Source organism: Grus americana, chromosome 4 (genome assembly GCF_028858705.1).
Source record: "Grus americana isolate bGruAme1 chromosome 4, bGruAme1.mat, whole genome shotgun sequence".
Classification (NCBI taxonomy): Eukaryota; Metazoa; Chordata; class Aves; order Gruiformes; family Gruidae; genus Grus; species Grus americana.
The window spans coordinates 47483762-47503968 of NC_072855.1; the positions used below are offsets into that span (position 1 = coordinate 47483762).

The 20207-nt window shown below is 38.3% G+C and overlaps 1 protein-coding gene across 5 annotated transcripts in view; it reads right to left on the reverse strand.

Annotated features, from left to right (window-relative positions):
* Positions 1–20207, reverse strand: part of LOC129205689 (uncharacterized) — a 66398-nt gene that overhangs the window by 16811 nt on the left and 29380 nt on the right. For 2 of the 5 annotated variants that reach the window (XR_008576821.1, XM_054823679.1), the window contains exons 13-15: positions 15780–15882; positions 2930–2969; positions 1835–1886 (exon numbers count right to left, since the gene is read on the reverse strand). Coding sequence is in view for 4 of the 5 variants with exons in the window: in XM_054823679.1 (XP_054679654.1) it covers positions 1835–1886; positions 2930–2969; positions 15780–15882 (195 nt within the window). In the remaining variant the exon portion in view is untranslated. Of the gene's footprint in view, positions 1–1834; positions 1887–2929; positions 2970–8924; positions 15406–15779; positions 15883–20207 lie in introns of those variants that run through there. The other 3 variants (XM_054823680.1, XM_054823681.1, XM_054823682.1) reach the window with 3 other exon arrangements.

The following is a 20207-nucleotide window of genomic DNA, read 5'->3' on the forward strand; positions in this document are numbered from 1 at the left end:
AGTACAACAGTGATGGGTCACGTGGCATTTTGTTAATAGCGTATCAGTGCATTCATCAGATTAGCTACCTAGAGCAAGGATTTTGGTTTTCTGTATGGAAAAGAGTAGATGAGACACTGCTTGCTTTCCCTGCTAAATTAGTTTACTATTTAATCTCACAAGCATTTTACCAAGTCTGGAACACAGTGCTCATTAGTAAGTTTACATTTAATTTGATGAACAGAACAGTGCTAGCCTAAACTTCCATAATCATTTCACATTACACTTGGCAAAGACAAGTCATTTGTACAAAGGAAAATTTAAGTGACAATAAGTACTTGAACTTCTTTAAATATCAAGAAAGGTGGGAGATTTTTAAATGGTTTTCCACTATGCAGAGTTTATAAACTTTGTTTTAATAACTAAATAGCATCTCCTCTGTAAAATGAGCCTTAAGTTGTTTCCCACTAATGCAGAGTACTACTCAAAGACAAATGTAACATTTGGGCTTATTTATGCTAAGCACTGTATGCATGTTAAAAAACATTAAAATGAAACAGTCCTTTTCTGAAAGGATTAGAACACTTAAATTGTTTACTAATAGTTGTGTTACAGAGTGTTGTTTTTTTAATCAATTGGGGTTTTGGTTGGCTGTGTTTTTTCTCTCCCCCCTCCCTTTCACTTGCCACCAGTGCTCCTGAGGCTTCCCTTCACCACCCTCAGCAGAAGCCTGTCACAGTGCCTGTGCTCTAACACAGACCAATGTTCTGGCCTTTGGCCCCTTTCTTGATGGCGAACGAGTGAGAAAGTTCTTACCAAGTGAGAAGCATCATTGTCAAGATGCCTTGGCATGAGATACATGCAATAGCTAAAAGTCAGGTAAAGGCCTTGGAAAAAGAAGGGCCTATCTGCCATTTTGTCTGCAGTCTCCAAAGGATGAATTAAGTATCTGATGGCATTCAAAAAGCCGAGACCAACATTTACAAATCCAAACATTTTGTTTTCAGTAAAACCAGTTTCTTCAAGTTTATCTTGAAGACGTCAATCTACACAGAGGTATACGCCTAACAGACAGGAAGTAGGGCTCTAGCTCAGCGTTTCATCTTACACTGATTTCTCACCTAGGGCTGCCTAGTCATCTGAGCCATCACTTCTCAGACTGAAAGAAACTACTGTTACCAACTGACTAGAGCCACAAAGATAGATCTCACAGGCTCCTCCATGACACTCATCACAATAGTCACACAGGCTTTCATTATTTTACAGGTTTTGCAATATAGGCAAGAGCAGAAATTACTACACCTATTTTTATAGACAGGGTATTTGGAAGGAAAAGGCCCAACTGTGTTAAGGTAAAACCTGTGTCAATCAGAGGAAATTCACCGATTTTAATACTTTTTCCAGTAGTATATACAAAATGCAGACCCCCAAAAAACCAGACAGAAGATGTGTCCAGGCTCACAAGATGAACGTTCAACTCTCTGAACACCCAATTGCCTCCTCTTTAAAAAGGAACCTTTAACTTTCAAAAAAATATATAATTTTCATAAGCGCTCTTTGCAAATGCAGTAAAAATGATTCAAACCTACAATTTTAGGAACCTGAAAAGAGAAGTTCACTTTTGATGCAAGATATTTCAAAATTCACAGCAATTAAAATGCAAGGTTAGTAAGTTCAGCTGTTGTAAAACATTCTGTGTTAATAACATTAGTCTCCGGGAAAATATTTTTTAATCAAAATTACCAGAATACTTTGCAGTTTTAGGATTCAAAGTCACTGAAAAACTGCCAGAGTCAGCAGAGTTTTTCAAATTACTTCAAAGAGAACAGAACAGGCTTTAAGCTGTAAGTCTTACCTGAACATTGCTTTTGGGATAATGGAAGAAAAATGGCTTCAAAACTGGAGACCTAGACACACAAAACAACAAGCATAAATGCATTTAACCAGAAATTAAAGAAAATGTCAGATCATACATCTTTAGACTATTTATACATCAGACAAACACTTGGGAAATTAACAGCTATTTAGCCGTGATTAGCGATGGTTTTCCAAACAATTTTGGAAAGCTTGAGAAGTGTAGAAATTCCTTGAATTTCATTATTAAGAAAGTAAGACTTTGTTTAAAAAAAAAACCAAGCACCCCCCCCCCCCCAAGAATTTTGTAGGAGGAGTAGCCAAAGATACTGAAAATATTTTCTTGACAAAGGATGCACTCGATGACATTGAAGTCTGATACCTAGGCTAGTTACACTGAGCTAGCTGAAATAGATTGACAATTTTTTCCCCCATCTCCATGTGCAAGACAGACATATCAAACTATTTGCTTCGGGACAGGAAAGTTTTAGATGCTCTCATGAAAAAGTATGGAAAGGTGGGCATTTAAATCAGCAGCAGATTTTAGCCATATCTAGAAAAATACTGAATCAGACTGGGATTTTCTTTTTTTTTTCTTCTACTCTCAGTATTATTCTGTTCCACTTGCTCATGTAATTGGTTCACGCTAACATTTTGTGGGATGTTCTGGGACATTTGACCTTATATTTCTAGATGAGGTGGGCTGGTACAGACATAAATTTGCTGTGCCCATATTCCAAACTAATGGGTACAAGAGAAATCTGGTCCAGAAATCTGCATGTATTGGCACATGCTTGAGCTACTGCCCTGCCATAAAGTCACATTTAAAGTTCTCCCTACAGGTCATCAAGCAAACATGTCATTGCGAGCTGATCAGTGACTTATGTAACTCATTCAATAACCCAATAAAGAATTTTACTATTTACATATGTATCTGTAGCACTCACTATTAGCCTGTTATCAGTTATTAAGCATAGTGTGCAATGGAAAGACTTTAGTTGCTTCTGTGGTTACTCTTTCAAGGTGGGGAAGCTCATGATGGTGAGTGGTAGGAGTACTAACATTACGGCAAGTTAATGATCAGGAGTTAACTTACACTCTGGGGCGCCCTCCAACAATTCCAGTGAGGCCGGGTGCTGGAAATGGAAATTAAAATTCACAAAAGAACTATTAAAGCCATCTTCAAAACACCAGAGCTCATAGCTTACCATAACTTGGATCATTCCTATAATGCACATTTATTAAATAGGAAAAAATATCTAGCAAATTACATATGTTCTTGTAAATGAATAAAACTGAACATTTTATACAACAGTTAAAAAGGTAAAACATGTAAAAGGTACTCTGACTTTTAAGAAAATAATGAATGTTTCAAAACATGCAAAGTATAAACTAAATCTTTAGCTTCTTCCTCCAAATATTTTATAAACCAATGTCAGTCAGGCAATACATTTGATAGAAAAAGAACTTAGGTTTGGGTTTTCTGTTGCTGTTTTATTTATTTTTAGAGAGAGCAGAAAAACAAGTCTGACCTGAACTACAGTTTGTTTTAATACTTGCTTAATATGACTTTTCTTATTAGATTAACTGTTTCAAATTGACTTGCATCTTTCTCTTTAGCATTTTCACTGGCTAACTTCGCTTTAAGGTGCTGGGTACTGCAGATCCCATTCTCTCTCTGATACATAGGTAACATATTGGCTTAAGTCACTAGCCTGATCCCAGATTTGCAGTAGTGCTTAGACTCTTGTTTATTCTCAGTATCAGGTTGCCAGGTATTACTGCCATTAAACCCATCCAACCAGCTTCGTATTACTGCAAGAAACAGTTCTGCTTTCCTCATCCCGAGCGTAGCTTTTCACTCTTCTTTTCGGCATGGATAGCATGCATACACAGTACATCAGAGCTCCACAGAGTATTGCAGGGGAAAAAACCAGTAAAGTGCACACATTGAATCAGTCTAGGAATTAACAAGTGTGTTAAGCAGTCCTTTAACAACAAATGCTGTGGAAAGCTGCCCACATGGTATATTTACTCAAATCAATCCTGGCTAAAGTGGGCTTCGTGCTTCCTCTGGGTGTGAATTCTCTGTTTGTCCTCCAAACAGATTAAAAGCCATTTAACCATGCTGTTGTGGTACTAGGCTCACACTGATGACTTCTACCCCTCAGCAGGCTATTATAGCTCACATTCGGTGCCTTGCTCATGTGGACGCACACCATAGCGGCACAAATAGTACAACATAGCACAGATTAGAGTCTTGCCATATTTGCGTTCACCGAAAGTGATTTCCCTGGACTAGTGGTTACCAAGGTGTTTTAATGAAGTTTTTGAAGAGGAGTGCTGTTATGTAGTCCTTATCTTGATCACACTGCTCTATAATCAGAGGCACATTTGGAATCAACAAAACTAAAACTCAGCGCATATTTGAATGACTGATTCAGGGATGATAACTACAGTAAATAAACCTGAAGTTATGGAAGAAGTCTTTTGCCTAAGGCTAGTCCATAATCACTCTGCCAGCTTGGCCAGTGTGCTAGTTAAGAATGTAATGTGCTACTTGCACAATATAACTAATTCACAAGATTAACAGACTTCACTGACTATACTTTTAGCCAGAGGCTGAAAAAACAAACCCAACCAGCCTCAAGACACAGCAGCGTTTATAAGGTGTTACAGTTGAGAACAACTGGAAGGGATTAGGGGTGTATTAACTACACCTCTTCCTCCAAAAAAGCCTATGATATTTTTTAGTACAGAAAAAAAAAAGAATGCCTTCAATGAAAAAAAAATAAAATTGCCATGAATAACCACCTCCCTACTCAGTAAGTTCTGCTGCAAAAAAACTGTGGTAGTGGACAGAATGTGAAAGAATCCCTTACATTAGGGTTACACAATTTTAAATCATCCAGTGAAGATTCAGCCCTAGACATATTACCCATGCACTCCTTCAAGCAGAAAATTGCCATTCAACATTAAAACCAACTGCAGTTATTTTACTGAATTATACGCCTAGTTTGTTTATTTAGGTTGTTGGGAGAGGATGCTCATGTTGAAAATATAGGTTCATAAAGTTAATTTAAATTATCTGTGGATTGTCACATGGCTCACTTCCTGCTAGGCAGCTGAACTGCTCATTAAGGATACCAGATTTTGCTCTGACATCAGTTTCAACTTCCTGAAAGCTCTCAGAGAAACCTCTTCACTTGCTTGCTCTCACACAATGGAACTTGGCTCCTACAACAAAGGAGTTCTCTAAACACTGACAAGAAAACAAACCATCTAAGAGCAACCACTGCTCACACCTCAAGGCTATCACAGCCTTCTACCGCTGCTTGCTATTACTAGTCTTGCAAAGTTCTCCAGCACAAGCTACTGTAACAGCAGCTCTGCCTCTGGAGATACTACTGCTACCCCTGCACATAAATGCAATTGCAGAGCAGAGTATGCACCAATATCCCAGCTGCAACGTTATTAGTTTCTATCTTAAGATTATCCAATTCATTGTTTATGTTAATGTAAGATGTGAGTACTTGTAAGTACAATTTAATTTTATCTATATGCAATTCCTATTTAGACATCAGGCAGAGAAGATGAAGCAAATCTTAAATTATGGCTTATCATCAGTGATTTGTTATTTGTGTAAACAGCACTAGAGCCCAACACCTCACCTCAACCCAGGGCTCAGATCCCCATTACACTTCTCCAGTAAAACTGAAAGGCTGCAATGAAAGGTGAAGCACAAATGGGCAACAGTGCGTTTGTCACTGTGGCCAGACCTACTTCTGCTAAGTTAATTGTGATGTCCTTAGATCAACTGTTGCCCCAAGACACTTTCTTTAAAGAGATCTACTTATACTGTATTTTATGCTTACTTTACATTGCTTGCTTAAATATTTGTGCAGATGCTCTCCCTCCCTCCTTTCTGGAAGAAGATGTCTTTATCTATAATTACATTAATAATTTGTCATACTTGCAGAGAGTATCAATCAGGCTGCAGTATCGAGTTGATAATCTTATCAGTTAAATTGAAGCTGTTGATCTTTTCCCAGAAACTCTACGTGACAACTTTTTGCAATCAGAGCTGCATTCATTAGTTCCTCAAGGCAGATAAAGTATCACTAAGCACAGCGTCATCCTATCTGCCTCCAGTCACCCTCTTGGACAAGTTGCTTCACCACTAGTTGATGAATGACTCGCCACCACCATCTGCCAGCTTCTGTGCCTCAGAACAGCACCAAACTGATGCACTGCAAAATGAGCTGAATGCCTTAAGTTGGAGTCCTTTCTTTCAATCTATTTATATTCTGTTCATGTTTGTCTGTAGGTACAGTATTTGTCTGGTGTAATCATCATACTGAATATCCTATTTGTTTTGCTTTAAGTGTATATGATCCAAAAGCCCATCACTTCCGAGAACATTTTCCCTCACAGTGCCTGAGGACCTAGCTTGATAACCACAAATTCTCCAGGTGACTGGGCATTTAAAAGCCATGAGTCAGTACTGGCGATTACACTGCTTGAATTCCACTGATTTCATTAACTCCCAAATATATGGCATGACTGGAGAAGTGTCAGGCACTAAGACCACTAAATTTACTTCTTTCTAGGTGACTAGGTACTGATACAGGACCCTTCTTTTGGATTCTATGCTTAAAGATTTGAGTCTACATTGACTTTAGAAAATAATCTATTATTTAGCAAGTGCTTTGCTTTAGTTAATCTGCACAATTCTTCACACAGTCTTAATCTGTCTGTTCATTTTATGACTCTTCCCTCTAGCCTACCTTCAATCTTACCCATTTTCAGCCCAATTACTTTAGAAAAAACAAGTTATCATCCTCTGTGCATACATGTATGTATATTTATATTTGCCAGATTTTTTTCCCTTTGTGCTCATGATTCTTCCAGCACACCTGCAAGACCCCAAATTTTTGGTCCAATGGCAAATTTCACCCAAATCTGAAGGATGGAGAGGAATCTCAAGAATATCAAAGCACGCTAATACCCTACAACCACCACCACCCTGTGATCTGGCAGCAGTGTAGCGACAGATGTGCATGTAGATAATACGAGGTGAAGTCCACTCAAGATACACTCCTTGACACAGCAGTTCCACCATTTCTGATCCTCCATGTATGTTCTGTCTCTACAGAACTCAGATGAGGACGGACTTGCAAATACCAATACTTTTAAAGCTCATATATGATATGCTGGAAAAGACAACAACTTTCTGATAAATTTCATGAATATTGGTAGCAGGCAAACAAGAGTACTGGGAAAACCAATGTTGCTCTCTGTCGGGGCTGTCAGCTCCCCCCTCCTCATCCATTGTCATTCATTCTTCTCTCCTCTCCTGCACCAGCTCTGGTGTTTACACAAGCATTTCAGGGAGTAGATCCACTGAAAACCAGCCCTGGCAAAAAGAATGCTTAAAATCAGCCCAAACAAGCACTATTTCAATATGCAGAACCACCACGTTCTACTGCATTATAATCTATGCCATAGCTATGGCACCCTGTAAAATGGCCCATGGCAGAAAAAGCTCCGGTTGGAATGTGCAATTAACATACAAGATGCAAATTCCCAGCAAAACAAGCTTCATTCTGTCCAGCTCTCATAATTCCCCTCTAGATTCTCTGATGGGAGGAAAGCCTCATGTTTTGCCTCCTTATTAGTTCCTCTATCCTATTCAAATCCTACTTTAATGGCCACACCCAATTTTGGCTTATTACTTCTTATTCTTTAATCTACTTCTGCCAAAAATAAATATTTCTGTGTATATATACAAATTTGTATATTTTTCAACAGCATAAAAGGTTATGCAATATATGAAAGAAAGATGCTAGACTGCATGAAACATTTTGTAAAATGTTTTGGAGTTGAAAAGCATGAAAATGCTCTGAGTAGTAGAAATCTAAAAAAAAAAAAGCTTTAAGTACTTTAAAGCCAACAGGTGACTCTTTGAAACTTCACTGAGTTCCAAAATACAATGATGTCTCTTGCTCACTAACTTACAGCATTTGACCCTAGATGGTTTGTCCCACACATTTCCGGTGACTGAACTAGCTCAACCAAAAGGTTATTAATCTATTTACTCCATATTCTAAGGAATTATATATATATTTATATATAAACATATCTGTGGTGGGTTGACCCTGGCTGAAGGCCAGGTGCCCACCAGAGCCGCTCTCTCACTCCCCTCATTCACCAAACAGGGGAGAAAAGGTATAACAAAATGCTTGTGGGTCAAGATAAGGACAGGGAGAGATCACTCACTAATCATCGTCACGAGCAAAACAGACCGAACTTAGAGAGGGAATTCATCTAATTTATTACTAGGCAAAACAGAGTAGAGGAATGAGAAAATAAAATCAACTCTTAAAACACCTCCCCCCACCCCTCCCATCTTCCTGGGCTCAACTTCACTCCCGGCTTCAACCTTCCCCCCCTCAGCGGCACAGGGGGACGGGGAATGGGGGTTACGGTCAGTTCATCTCACGGTGTTTCTGCCGCTTCTTCATCCTCAGGGGGAGGACTCCTCTCATCGTTCCCCTGCTCCAGCATGGAGTCCCTCTCACAGGGTGCAGACCTTCAGGAGCAAACTGCTCCAGCATGGGGTCCCCCACGGGGTCACAAGTCCTGCCAGCAAACCTGCCCTGGCGTGGGCTCCCCTCTTCACGGGTCCACAGGTCCTGCCAGGAACTTGCTCCAGCGTGGGCTTCCCACGGGCCACAGCCTCCTTCAGGTGCCTCCACCTGCTCCGGCGTGGGGTCCTCCACGGGCTGCAGGTGGAATCTCTACACCCCCTCATCCTTCCTCCATGGGCTGCAGGGGGACAGCCTGCTTCACCATGGCCTTCACCACGGGCTGCAGGGGGATCTCTGCTCCGGCGCCTGGAGCACCTCCTGCCCCTCCTTCTGCACTGACCTTGGTGTTTGCAGAGTTTCTTACATCTTCTCACTCCTCTCTCCGGCTGCAAAAGCTCTCCCCCTCTAAGTGTTTTTCTTCTTCTTAAATAAGTTATCACAGAGGCGCTGATTGGCTTGGCCTTGGCCAGCGGCGGGTCCGTCTTAGAGCTGGCTGGCATTGTCTCTGTCAGACACGGGGAGCTTCTAGCAGCTTCTCACAGAAGCCACCCCTGTAGCCCCCCCGCTACCAAAACCCTGCCACGCAAACCCAATACAGTATCAAAAGACATCTATTCCTCAAGCATTATTTTTTAGGTGATCAAACCAGACAACTCTGAAATCCAAGGTTTTATACTCAACCATTCTTACAATACAGTTGAGTAGAAGCACAAAAATACATACAATCTTTGTTTATGGGGTCAATTATACAATCTTAGTTATTCTATCTATGTCCTCTGAATACAGCAGATAAACTGTCTTCTGCAGTATTATTCTCAAAAAAATGGGGACTGCAGTAAACTGTTAGAACAAGGGCATTTCTGGAAGTATCTTCCAACACGCTTAGGAGATCAGTCATAATATTTACATGTACTCAAGCACTTTAAAATCTCAAGTGCTATTAACCAGCTGTCATCTTAGTGTCAAACTCCGGTCATTTTAATGTGAAATAAGGGTCAGCACATGATTTCAGCTATTAGTAAAACATTTCTTAGCTACTGAACCCCTATTAAACTATAAATGTCAGTTTCCCACAGCAAAGCTCTTCTTGAGCCTCTTCTACACTGTATTTTATTCAGAATAAACTATCTGAAATTAAGACGACAAAATAAATAATTTGTGTTGATGCAGTGTATTTAAATGCTAAACATTGGCTTACTGGACTGTATATATTGAAGACATTTTCACTGAGTAGTACAAACCTGGTCTGTGATTGCTAGCTTTTATGAAGTCAGGGTGAATGTCTACAGACAGGCTACTACAGATTTAAAAGTCTGAGTCTCTGTGTCTAGGATTCTTCACTGCCGTGTAGAAAAGCTCACTTTATAGAACAGGAAAATAGCTCTGAAGACCCTGCTATTAAGACTGAACATTAAAGACACATTCAAAGTTTTTATTTTTTTTTTCAGGAGACCATACATGCACAAAACCAAACTAACTTGCTAATTGCTGTGAAAAAAATCTGGCTATTATCAACCTTCAAAGTATTGAGAAATAAACTGAAAGCATACTGTTACCAAGTGAAAGTTTAACAAACTTGGGTGTTAACTGTAAAAAGAGATAAAAAGATTGGATTAGGTGTGGTTTTTTAAATAGCTTTTATCCCTTTAAGCCCATCAGAAGAGCATAATACAAATGAAAACTGATTTTGAACAGGCAAATTAAATACCATGCTCAACAGAAGAAGTTTAGAGTAAATGCCTGCCATTCCAAACAGAAAATAAAGAACAAATCACCCTCTAATGTATGGCAAGTCTATATGCAGTAGCTTCAAATTCTTCTCTGGGCTTAAGAATCTCATCTGCAATTTTAATAATACTTCAGAAAATTTCTGTGCAAGTACACTCATGTACTCCACTGGTCTTCAACAAAAACCAATGGGAATCTAAAAAGCATTAGAAAAAAAGCATTAGGGAATAGCTATGAAAATCTGTCTTTCACTCTTGATTATGGAAGCTTTTTAAAAGACGCCACCTTCCCAAACTTCTCTTGCAGGTCTAACTCCTTGTCTATATCGCAGAACACAAACACATATATGCTTCAGTCCACTCCAACATTTAGGTAGCATCCCTTTATCTTTTCTTTCTGACAGAGGATGGGATTTCATAAGAAATAGGGAATTTCAAATCAGCACACCTTGAGGTGGTTGGCTTTCTACTGATTTTTCAGAAGTAAAGATGGGGTGGTGGTAGGGGAAATCAGCACTCAAATTAATCAGAAATTATACAATGGTCTCCTTTTGAGGCCTAAATTTTATTATCCTTTATATATACCAATACACAAAAAACATATATCTAAAAATGTTTTGAAATAGTCAAAGCTGCAAAATGAGTAAAACATTAAAAAATACTGACATTAAGACTTTACATTCACTAGAAGAGCTAAAAAGCACATCTCTGACACTCAAGACATAACACACTAAGTTTTAAATCTCTGTTGTAATATGCTTTTTAATCACAGGAAGAAAAAGAATTTCTTCTCATCTTACTGTTCCCTGCAAAGTCTGAAAAACCATAACTGAAAATTCCCTCAAAGTTTATCAGGGAAATAGACTAAATTCAAATCACTTGAGTCAAAAACTTTTGAGCTAAGTGAAAGCCATCAAAACTAGGCTTTTAGTACTGGCTATTAAAGAAATTAATACGTCTTATCTACAATTTATAATTCTCATATCACGATACTATTTACAAAAATAAAACTGCCTACCAAATCTAGCTCAGGGCTCCACAAGTAGTGACTAGCAGGCTGAAACAACCTGACAAAAGACCAAGAGTGACAGTGCTCTTGGATTTTGTCTCAAAAGATGAGGCTGATAAGCAGAGATAAATCTAAAAGCCTAGGTTCAGTGCTGCCTCCCTCTCAGGTATGAGTACTGGAAAATCCCATGGACCAGAGCAGGAGCTCTTAGGACTCCCCACCCTCATTCTGAACTGTCAGATCTCCTTTCTCTATCCTTTTTTCCCTCTACTCCCCATTCCTAAATTTTAGCCAGCCAGCAATATTGCTGAGTCCCTCTCTAGCACTTCTTACAGGGAAAGCAGAACCAAGGACTCCGATTCAAATTCTTTTGTGGTTATGCCTCCTTACACTATCTCCAGAAACATCTGTACAGTAGATGGAATACTTTCCAATGTTACTAGACATTAGAAAGCATAGTCAATGGTGTTTACACAGCTTGCTAAAGATTCTTGGATTAAAGGTGCTATATATGAAAATCATTGTCTGTATAACTGTCTTAATGTTCCCTTAAATGTTTAGGGATTTGTGTATTTAGAATCACAGAATCATTTTGGTTGGAAAAGACCTTCAAGATCATCAAGTCAAACTGTTAACCTAGTACTGCCTAAACCATGTCCCTAAGCACCACTTAGGGTAACATACACAAACTGCTATTGAGGTGAAAGAAGAATATAGTTAAAAATAGTACTTCACAATCACTAGATACAATCCAAGCGGAAGAAAAAAAACTTTTCCTTTTTTTCTTTCTTCCTTTTTGTCTGGTACAGGCCAAACAGGTTCTTTGTTTCTTAAAGGTCACTCTCCAAATGTCCAAAAAAAATAACAGAATGAAATGTTTCAGTTCAGGTGACATCAACCTGTAAGTCAACAACTCCTTCATTCTCCTTGCTGCTGGTTATGAAGGATTTATAGTTTTTCCTGCTTTTCCTCAGTTTTTCATTAAAATAACATACAAAGTAAGAAAGAGTGTTATTTGCAGTCACTCTCATAGTTACTACCTCTCCTGGAAGAGAACTAACACAGGAGAGCTGAGGGGAACATCACCAAGCTGGCAATCCTTAAAACACAGGACTTCGTCGCTTAAAGAGTGCCTGTGTTTTCATCAGGAAAAGCCACACATGCTTAAAACCTCACTTGGTTTGCATCCCCACAACTGCCACCATTTTGGCAGAACAAAGTCACGCAAGGTTACACCACACAGACTCACGTGGGATGTGCAAAGCCACATCCGATAGGCATGCTCCATTCGCGTAAGAGACAGCAGCCTCAGCTATTTTCGCTCAATGCCCAGCGAGAAAGTGGTGCAGCACTGTACAAAAAGGAACCTCGGGTGCTCACTGCCCAAAGCACTTACTCAGGGTATGGGAGGTTTAAATTCAGAGTTCTTCTCTGCCTGTGGACACTCCGTCCCTCCCATAAGAGTGACTAAACTCCCATGGGGCACACTCTGCTTCTTGCTGAAGCTGTTATGCTTTGGAGAATAGTAATCATTAGCAAAAATGGCCCAGTGAAACAGAGGAGGAAAAGCCAAGGGGAAGGGGGTGGGAAATGAACATCAGGTGCTGTTTTAGAGAATTCACCTAGGACAATCATCTTTGTTCTGGCTTCTGTTCCCAAGATTGCTTACACATCTATCCGACAACAGTTTTAATTTAAGTCTTGTCTATGGAACTGCCTGTTTTAAGACAATTAAGCAGCGGACATTCCTTGTTCTGCTCCTCACAGCAAGTTCTGGCAACCTACACCACTGTCAGAAACCAAGCATCATTAAGCTGATTCAGTTATTAGTACACCACTAATTATTGTTTGGCAGTACTGCACAATTTTTAATTTTTTTTGCCAAGTCTCACTGAAGAAAAAAAAAAAGACTCTTCATAACCACTGCCTTAAGTATTCCACATCAACAAGTAGCATACTACATTTAGATCCCAAGTCTGACCCTTCTCTGCATGTTATCTGTGCAGGCAATATGGAAATCTACTACACAACAGCAACTGAAAGAAGTGATTGTATGAAGCAGTCTCAATATATCTTCAACAAATTAAAAAAAAATGGCTATTTATGTGGTTGTTCAAGCACTCGGAAGCATGACAGTAAACAGCTCTGATACCCTTTGACATTGGTCATTTACATCAGAGGCCAAAAACCTTGTTGCAGTCCTGTACCTGGCAAGCAAAAGTGCTATTTATCACCAGATGCTCCAGATGATTCCAGAAATATGGTCTTTCCCACTGCTGCTCATTAGCAACAGTTCTACGAATTGAAATAGATTTTTTTTTTTGAGAATAAATGCTGAAGGATGTTCTAAAAAGTTTAAGCTGTTATTTTATGAAACAGAACTAGCACCCCACCATCATCCACACAGACTGCCTAACCTGATTCTACACAGGAACACATCTGTTTCATCACAAGGAGCCCTGAAAACATGACCTGAAAGCTTGCCAGCCACCTTAAGACACACATGTTCACATATTCTGGTAACTCAATTTCAATATTGGACATATTCCACCCAACCCAGGTAGTGCAGATTTTTTGACTTTTTTCATTCTGTGAAGAACAGGGGTGAACGGAAAAAACCAAAACCTTAATAAACCTAGCACTTTTAGACTTCAGTCAAGGTTTATATACACAGCAGTTGCTTTATGAAAGAAGAGGTACAGATTAAGAATCTGGAGAGACAAGTATACGTCCATTAGCTTCAGATCTTACAAATAAGTAATTGTTTTAAAATCCACCCAGCTTTCCTTCAAAAAAATATTTTCTAGGGCATTGTCTATGCATATATAAAATAATTAGTATAGATCTTTACTTTCAGTTATGTTACATGGTCTACTTGAATAATGACAAAAGGAGAAACTACTTAAATTATGAATGCTCATCTAATTACAGAAATGGCAGTTTGGTCCAACTGTGAAAATACCATCTTTCATTCGTTAGCAAAAACAGTCTTTAGAAGCAACTTACATCTATGCTAAATGCTGACCTACGAACCAGCCTTCAGAATTGCAAAATCTTTAAAAATTATCTCGGTGAATATTCCTGATTAGTTCTACATTATCATATTCTTTCTTGTAGGAAAAAAGGACAAAAAAGGATGACCATGCATATATAAACACAAGACTTTAAAAAACTCCACCCTACATTAACTGTATGTCTGCTACCACTGTAAAGACAACACCACAGGATGTGCATATTTTCATACAATTTTGAATCCACTGAAAATAAAATATTTATTAGTTCCTTAACCACAAGGCACCATCTCCCCACCCCTCCCATTAATCAAGATTCTACATTTGCTACATTCTGGTTAAGCTCATGTAATTTAATTTTGAAGAGCTATATAAATCCTTGATATATTATTTCATGAGATACATAGAAGCCATTACAAAATATCTAAGTCCTAGTCCTCAAAATAGGCTGTCCAGATTTTAAATGGATAATAAAAGTGGGATAAGTATCCATAATGTAAACAGCAACTCACAACATATGAATGCACTACTCACAATTGAGATGGATACAGTGGTGCCACTTAAGTGACAGAGAACAGAAGGAAAAAAAGAGTTTGCTCAAAAGAATCAAACAGTAAGTCCTCCTAGAAACTGAAGAGAATCCAATGACACAAAGACCAAACATGAAGGGGTTTTTTTTTGAAAAAATATTTGGTAAACAATAGAAGCATAGGTGATTTCACACTAGGTGACCCTTACACAAATACTTAAAATACACACTCAAAACTAAGACAGCATAATTAAATCCCGGTATTTTTGCTTTACTTCAGGTCAGTTAAAAACAAATCTTGCAATAGTTGCACTATACCACAAATTCATACAAAATCAAATGTTAAATACAGATTAATCTGAGGTTAGACTTAATAGTGCAGGATCAGGATTTCAGTTCAGTAGTCAATATACACTGTGAATAAAGAATTAGATGCAGGTCGTTAGCATTCTCACTGCAGTATTGTATTATGATTTTTGAATTATATCTGAAATTTGTAATTACCTACATAAGCAGCTACACATGTTAGAAGTACAGTAGTATCTATAAAAATCCTTTGCAGTAACATGGATAACTAATTGCTGAAGAGACCCTTCAAAACCCTCATATACAGCACAGCTCTTCATAAACTGCAGTGTTATAGCTGGACACTGTGATAAATTTTTGCCAGCTGAGTAACATTCTTCACGTTGATTGCCAGTGAGATCTAAAAGCATTACTGAGTTTTAATAACATGGTAAAACAGACTAAAGATACTGATTATATCAGTGTAACCTTGGGTAGGAAAACAATGACAAATGAGGAAGAGGGGAAAAAGGCAGGAGTGGACAGTAGCAGAAACAGGAGGATAAAGAGTCTCAAAGGAACAAGAAGGTGGACTTCCAGAACTTTCACTTTATCATTTTGCTAATGTCTGCAGGTCCCACTTCTGCACCAAATAAAAATCCTTAAAACACTACCATATCACTGCACACAGCACAATGAAACTGAACACAACTAAGCCTTTGGGTGCTAGTCATGATCACAGGAAAAAAAAAAAGAGTAACTTTAAAATTCTTAGAAGATTATGTGACTATTTACCCATGCCAGTTCCAGCTGGTGCAATCTCTCTGGAGAAGACTTCTACAGCTTCTTTTTGCTTATGGTGTACAGCAAGCCAAATAACAGCTTCCCGAGGACCCTGCTTAAAAAAAAAAAAAAGGAGAAATTAGATTAGCTTAGATGCAGAACATCATCTAAATTTACCAAACTGAAAAATAACTGTAGCTCAGCATTCAAGTTAAATCTAATGGAATGTTAAGTGTTCATTGCTACAAACTACAACTTTCATTCAGTGACTTTTCATCCAGCATCACTATAATGAAACGTTAACAGAAAATTATATTTTTTTATTTTGCTGCCATGAAATCAATTATTGGATATTTCAGACTGCTAGGACACTATGCCTCTTCTCCAGCATTCTCAAAGGACTAAGTACTATAACTAACAATACTTTACAAGAAACTAAAAACTTGCCTTCACTGTTAGTGGAACTGGCAAACAAACTTTCCTCTTATTTTAAATGCACTGGGAATACTTTGGGGTCAAGTTAGATGGCCAGGTTTACTTCTCTTAGCATCAAAAAGCAAGCAGATCTGCTCACAGAAAAGAATTCAAACCTAATCCTTGGGATTGGGAAATGGGAGAACTGAACTTGTAAAAGCCACCACATTTCCAGAGAAGAGAGCAGACGCTCCTCTAAAGGTAAACCCAACCAGTACTCTGCCCTCTATTCTATAGCCAACTAATACCCCTGCCCTTGCAGATAAATAAGCACTCTCTCTCACTTAAGATTTTACTTCTCTGAAAACCTTTTCTACTACTGAAAGATCTACCACTGGAATCAATACACTGGTAAAAAGCCTTAGAGTGAACATTACAGTCTTTTCCTCAGTGAGACCTATTTATTTAAGAATTTGCAACCACTTCTGGTCTACCTTTGAGTCTCTAAAAAAATGTGAAACACGCTCAAAATACAAGTCTGTCCCTAAGTGTCTCTTGTCCCAAAGCACAAGGCACAACCATTTCCATCATACCTATGAAATGGAACTGCACAAGGTCTCAAAATCTACTGGTCAGGAGTTTCTCACACAGCATTACTCCAAGTATGGAGCTTTTCAGCAAGGCATTTCCTCCCTCCAGTAGTCAGCTCTCTGGAAGTCAGCTTTTGTTTTCACCAATGAGCACAAAGAAAGTTTCTAAAGGTTCTTTGGTAACCTTACATGAGATTCTTGGCTTACTTAAAATCAATGTAAAATTCAAAAAAGGAAGAGTTTGACTACGAGATACTAGGGGATTTCTTCCAGTGTTTATGTCCTTTTTCATATCAACAGAATGTACTTCACGAAAGCGTGAAAAACATACTGAAGTTTGGAGTTTGTTTTTTTTGTCTTTGTTATTCTATAGAGCTCAGAGGACTTCAGCTCTCTAAATGCCCTGTCTAAGGAATTCTTGTAGATTTGGTAGCTCTTCTACTAAAAGTGTAGAAAAGTCAAGGAAAATTGAACATGTAGCTACTTAGGATACTGAAGAGGACACTTTCCTGGAAGAAAGAGACAACTGAATTTTGGAAGATCCAAGCCCTTCTGAATCTATGCCAGACATTTGCTACACATGACTAAATAACCCATTTCTAGTTTATTCCAACTTTTTTCCTTACATATAACAACTTCTGAAGCATTTAATAGCTTCCCAATTGTGCATAAAATCATGAGGAATGTTTTAAAAATAACATTTTTCTTCCTAGGTAACACATTTAGCAGGTTTTAGCTAAAGGTCTATTTCTTTACAAATACAGAAGCCAGTGACATTTCTGAAAGCATCAGAGATTAAATACTCAGCAGGCACGAAGGACACAGATGCTGCTAGAATTCAACAGCCCCGACTTCAAAACACATGGGTTGGGGTGTGGAGCAGAGGGGACATGGTTTTTTGGTCAGATGAAAAGAATGGAGCCATGACTCCTTTAAGGTGTCCTCCCTCCTCTGGGCTAAGGAACAGCATCATCCTACGCAGCATCAAGGGGTTTTTATGACTTAACACTGAAGAGACAGAGTTACTTTCTTCATGCTAACAGCATCTCTCCTCTAATACATAGAGCAGGAGAGAAAAGAAAGATAAACACCTTGAAGGTGTTATACACAGGCAGTTGTTAGATAAACTGAATTAAAGTTGTGATCAAACAAAGCCACAGGTATCATCCTTCTTGCTGTACGTTTCGATGTTTATTCACTACCCCAAGTTGAATGGGTGTCCCTGATTTCAAGAACTAGAAGTCATGTCAAACCGATTCTAAAATTACGTGAAGCAATGGTCAATTTACACAGCTAGCAGTGAAAAATGCTAGACTATTTTGCCTAACAAAACATAAATGTATCTCATTGGAATTCTAGTAAACTAAGCAGTATCTTAACAAAACAAACTGTCAAGTAAGACTTGACTAAACATTTTAAACTAGAAAAAATATTTTTTTTCCTCTTTAAATAACCTGGGAAACTACATGCTGCATCTGAACTCCTAAAATGTCCATCTTTTAAACACATCTCCTAACTCTAGTTCTACTTATTTTAATTGCCCACATTTCTGTAAAGCTGCATTCTTTAAAAAAAATTATATAAACCAGCAAATTGAATATTAGCTTTTGGAATATTGATGTCTTGTATATTAGTATCAATTCCCTGTGTGTATACAGTACATTTTTCCCCAAAAGCAATACTGTTGAACATGTCAACATTTGAAAATCTCAAGTCAATTCCAGGAATTTAAGTAACTTCAGCAATGTAGGAACATGGATGTATTTCCTAGTGGCAGCTGCTGAAACAGTGTTTATCATAAATGTTGTAATACGCTGCACCAAGCATTCTGGCTACTGTAAAGAGTATCCCAAAGAGACTGAATAGAGGATTTAGTAGTCTGTTAACATAACAAACTCAAATACACAACAAAACTCAAACACAAGCAAGCTTGCTTCCACCAGCTTATACCAAGGGAGGAAAACTTCCTGACTTTAGAGCTGGTGATCAGCTAAAACCCAGTAACAAAAGGACCTTCGTGTTTTAGTATGTTGAAACCTGAGTCCTCAATATACATCAAGTTGAAAGATGATTGTTCTCTACTTCCTATTCCAGGGGCATATCCACACAGAGGTACTCTGAGGTACCGTAACGGTAAACATCATTGCTTTCATCTTTAAGTACCCCTGTGTAGACATACTCACAGGGAGACACACACTCTGTTTCTCAGTCTCCAAGATCCCAGCTGGGAAAATACCTGCCACAATACTATTGTACAGGAAATCCTGCAGACTTGATTCACATTTTTATTAGCTCATCTCGATATCCATGTAGGCAAATCCTAAAATAAAAATTTAGCAGAGCCAAGGTAGGAGAGGTTATATTATTCTATCAGATCATGTATCACTGAAATGATAGAAGTTTCCTTCTATGAATACAGAATCAGATTTCCTGATCAAGATAATATTAAAAAAAAGCAACCAATCAGTTTTCAATTTAAAAAGTTTCACTAGATTGCTATAAAAATTGTTGCTACAAAGAAAATATGCAACCATACCACAAATGCTTGGGGTTTTTTTTGGAGGGTTTCTGGTTTTGTTTTGGTTTACATTCTATGTTCCCAAAGCTACCAAGAGATTCATTAAATTGCGGCAAATAATAATTTATAGGAAATTAATTGCAGAAACCAGACTTATGCATTCACATCTGCTTCCTGGTTCTAAACTGTACTGTGTCTTCAATATTCTATTTAAGTTCTAGGTTTACTTCCTTGCCCATAGATGCAAGATACAATGGCGTATAAAAATAAGCCAAATCCTATTCTTGGTGGGTGAATCCAGTATTAAAACTGGATATATAGACTATTTTAAAGTCATTTATCTTACAGTGTTGTAAATTGCTTAACAAAGGGTTAGTAGAAAACAGGCACAGTACATACAGTTTTTATATAGCAAACTAATAACTGATTTATTATTAATAGATATCTCTCACATGAAACATCCAGTATTTCTAAACCATGAACTCATTAAGGCTGTGACACTGTTGTAACTCCTTCCTCTCCAACAGAAAAGCGCAGAGTAGGAGATATTAAAAGTTAAACCCCACTGGGGTTACCAAGTGTTGTTGAAGGTCCCTTTCTTGCTCATGCTGGGCTGCTACTGCCAAAGCAAGCTATTGGAGTGGCAAGCAACAGCTAAGTAACCAGGCGGGGAAGACTGAGGAAGGAAAGGAGGCAAACATTTCTTCATTTCTCAAGGATACTCAGTGCTGTCAGGAACATTTAATACTCAGCAGTTCAGGGTACAGTATACAGGCCTACATAAGCCTGTGATATACAGTGATTTTACAGCTGAAGGCAAACTTTAGCACCCAGTTTGACAGACCTGTGTGAGAATTAGTCCAGCCACACCAGACATCTACACTGAGCTCCAAATATTGTTCGACTTACACTGTTTTG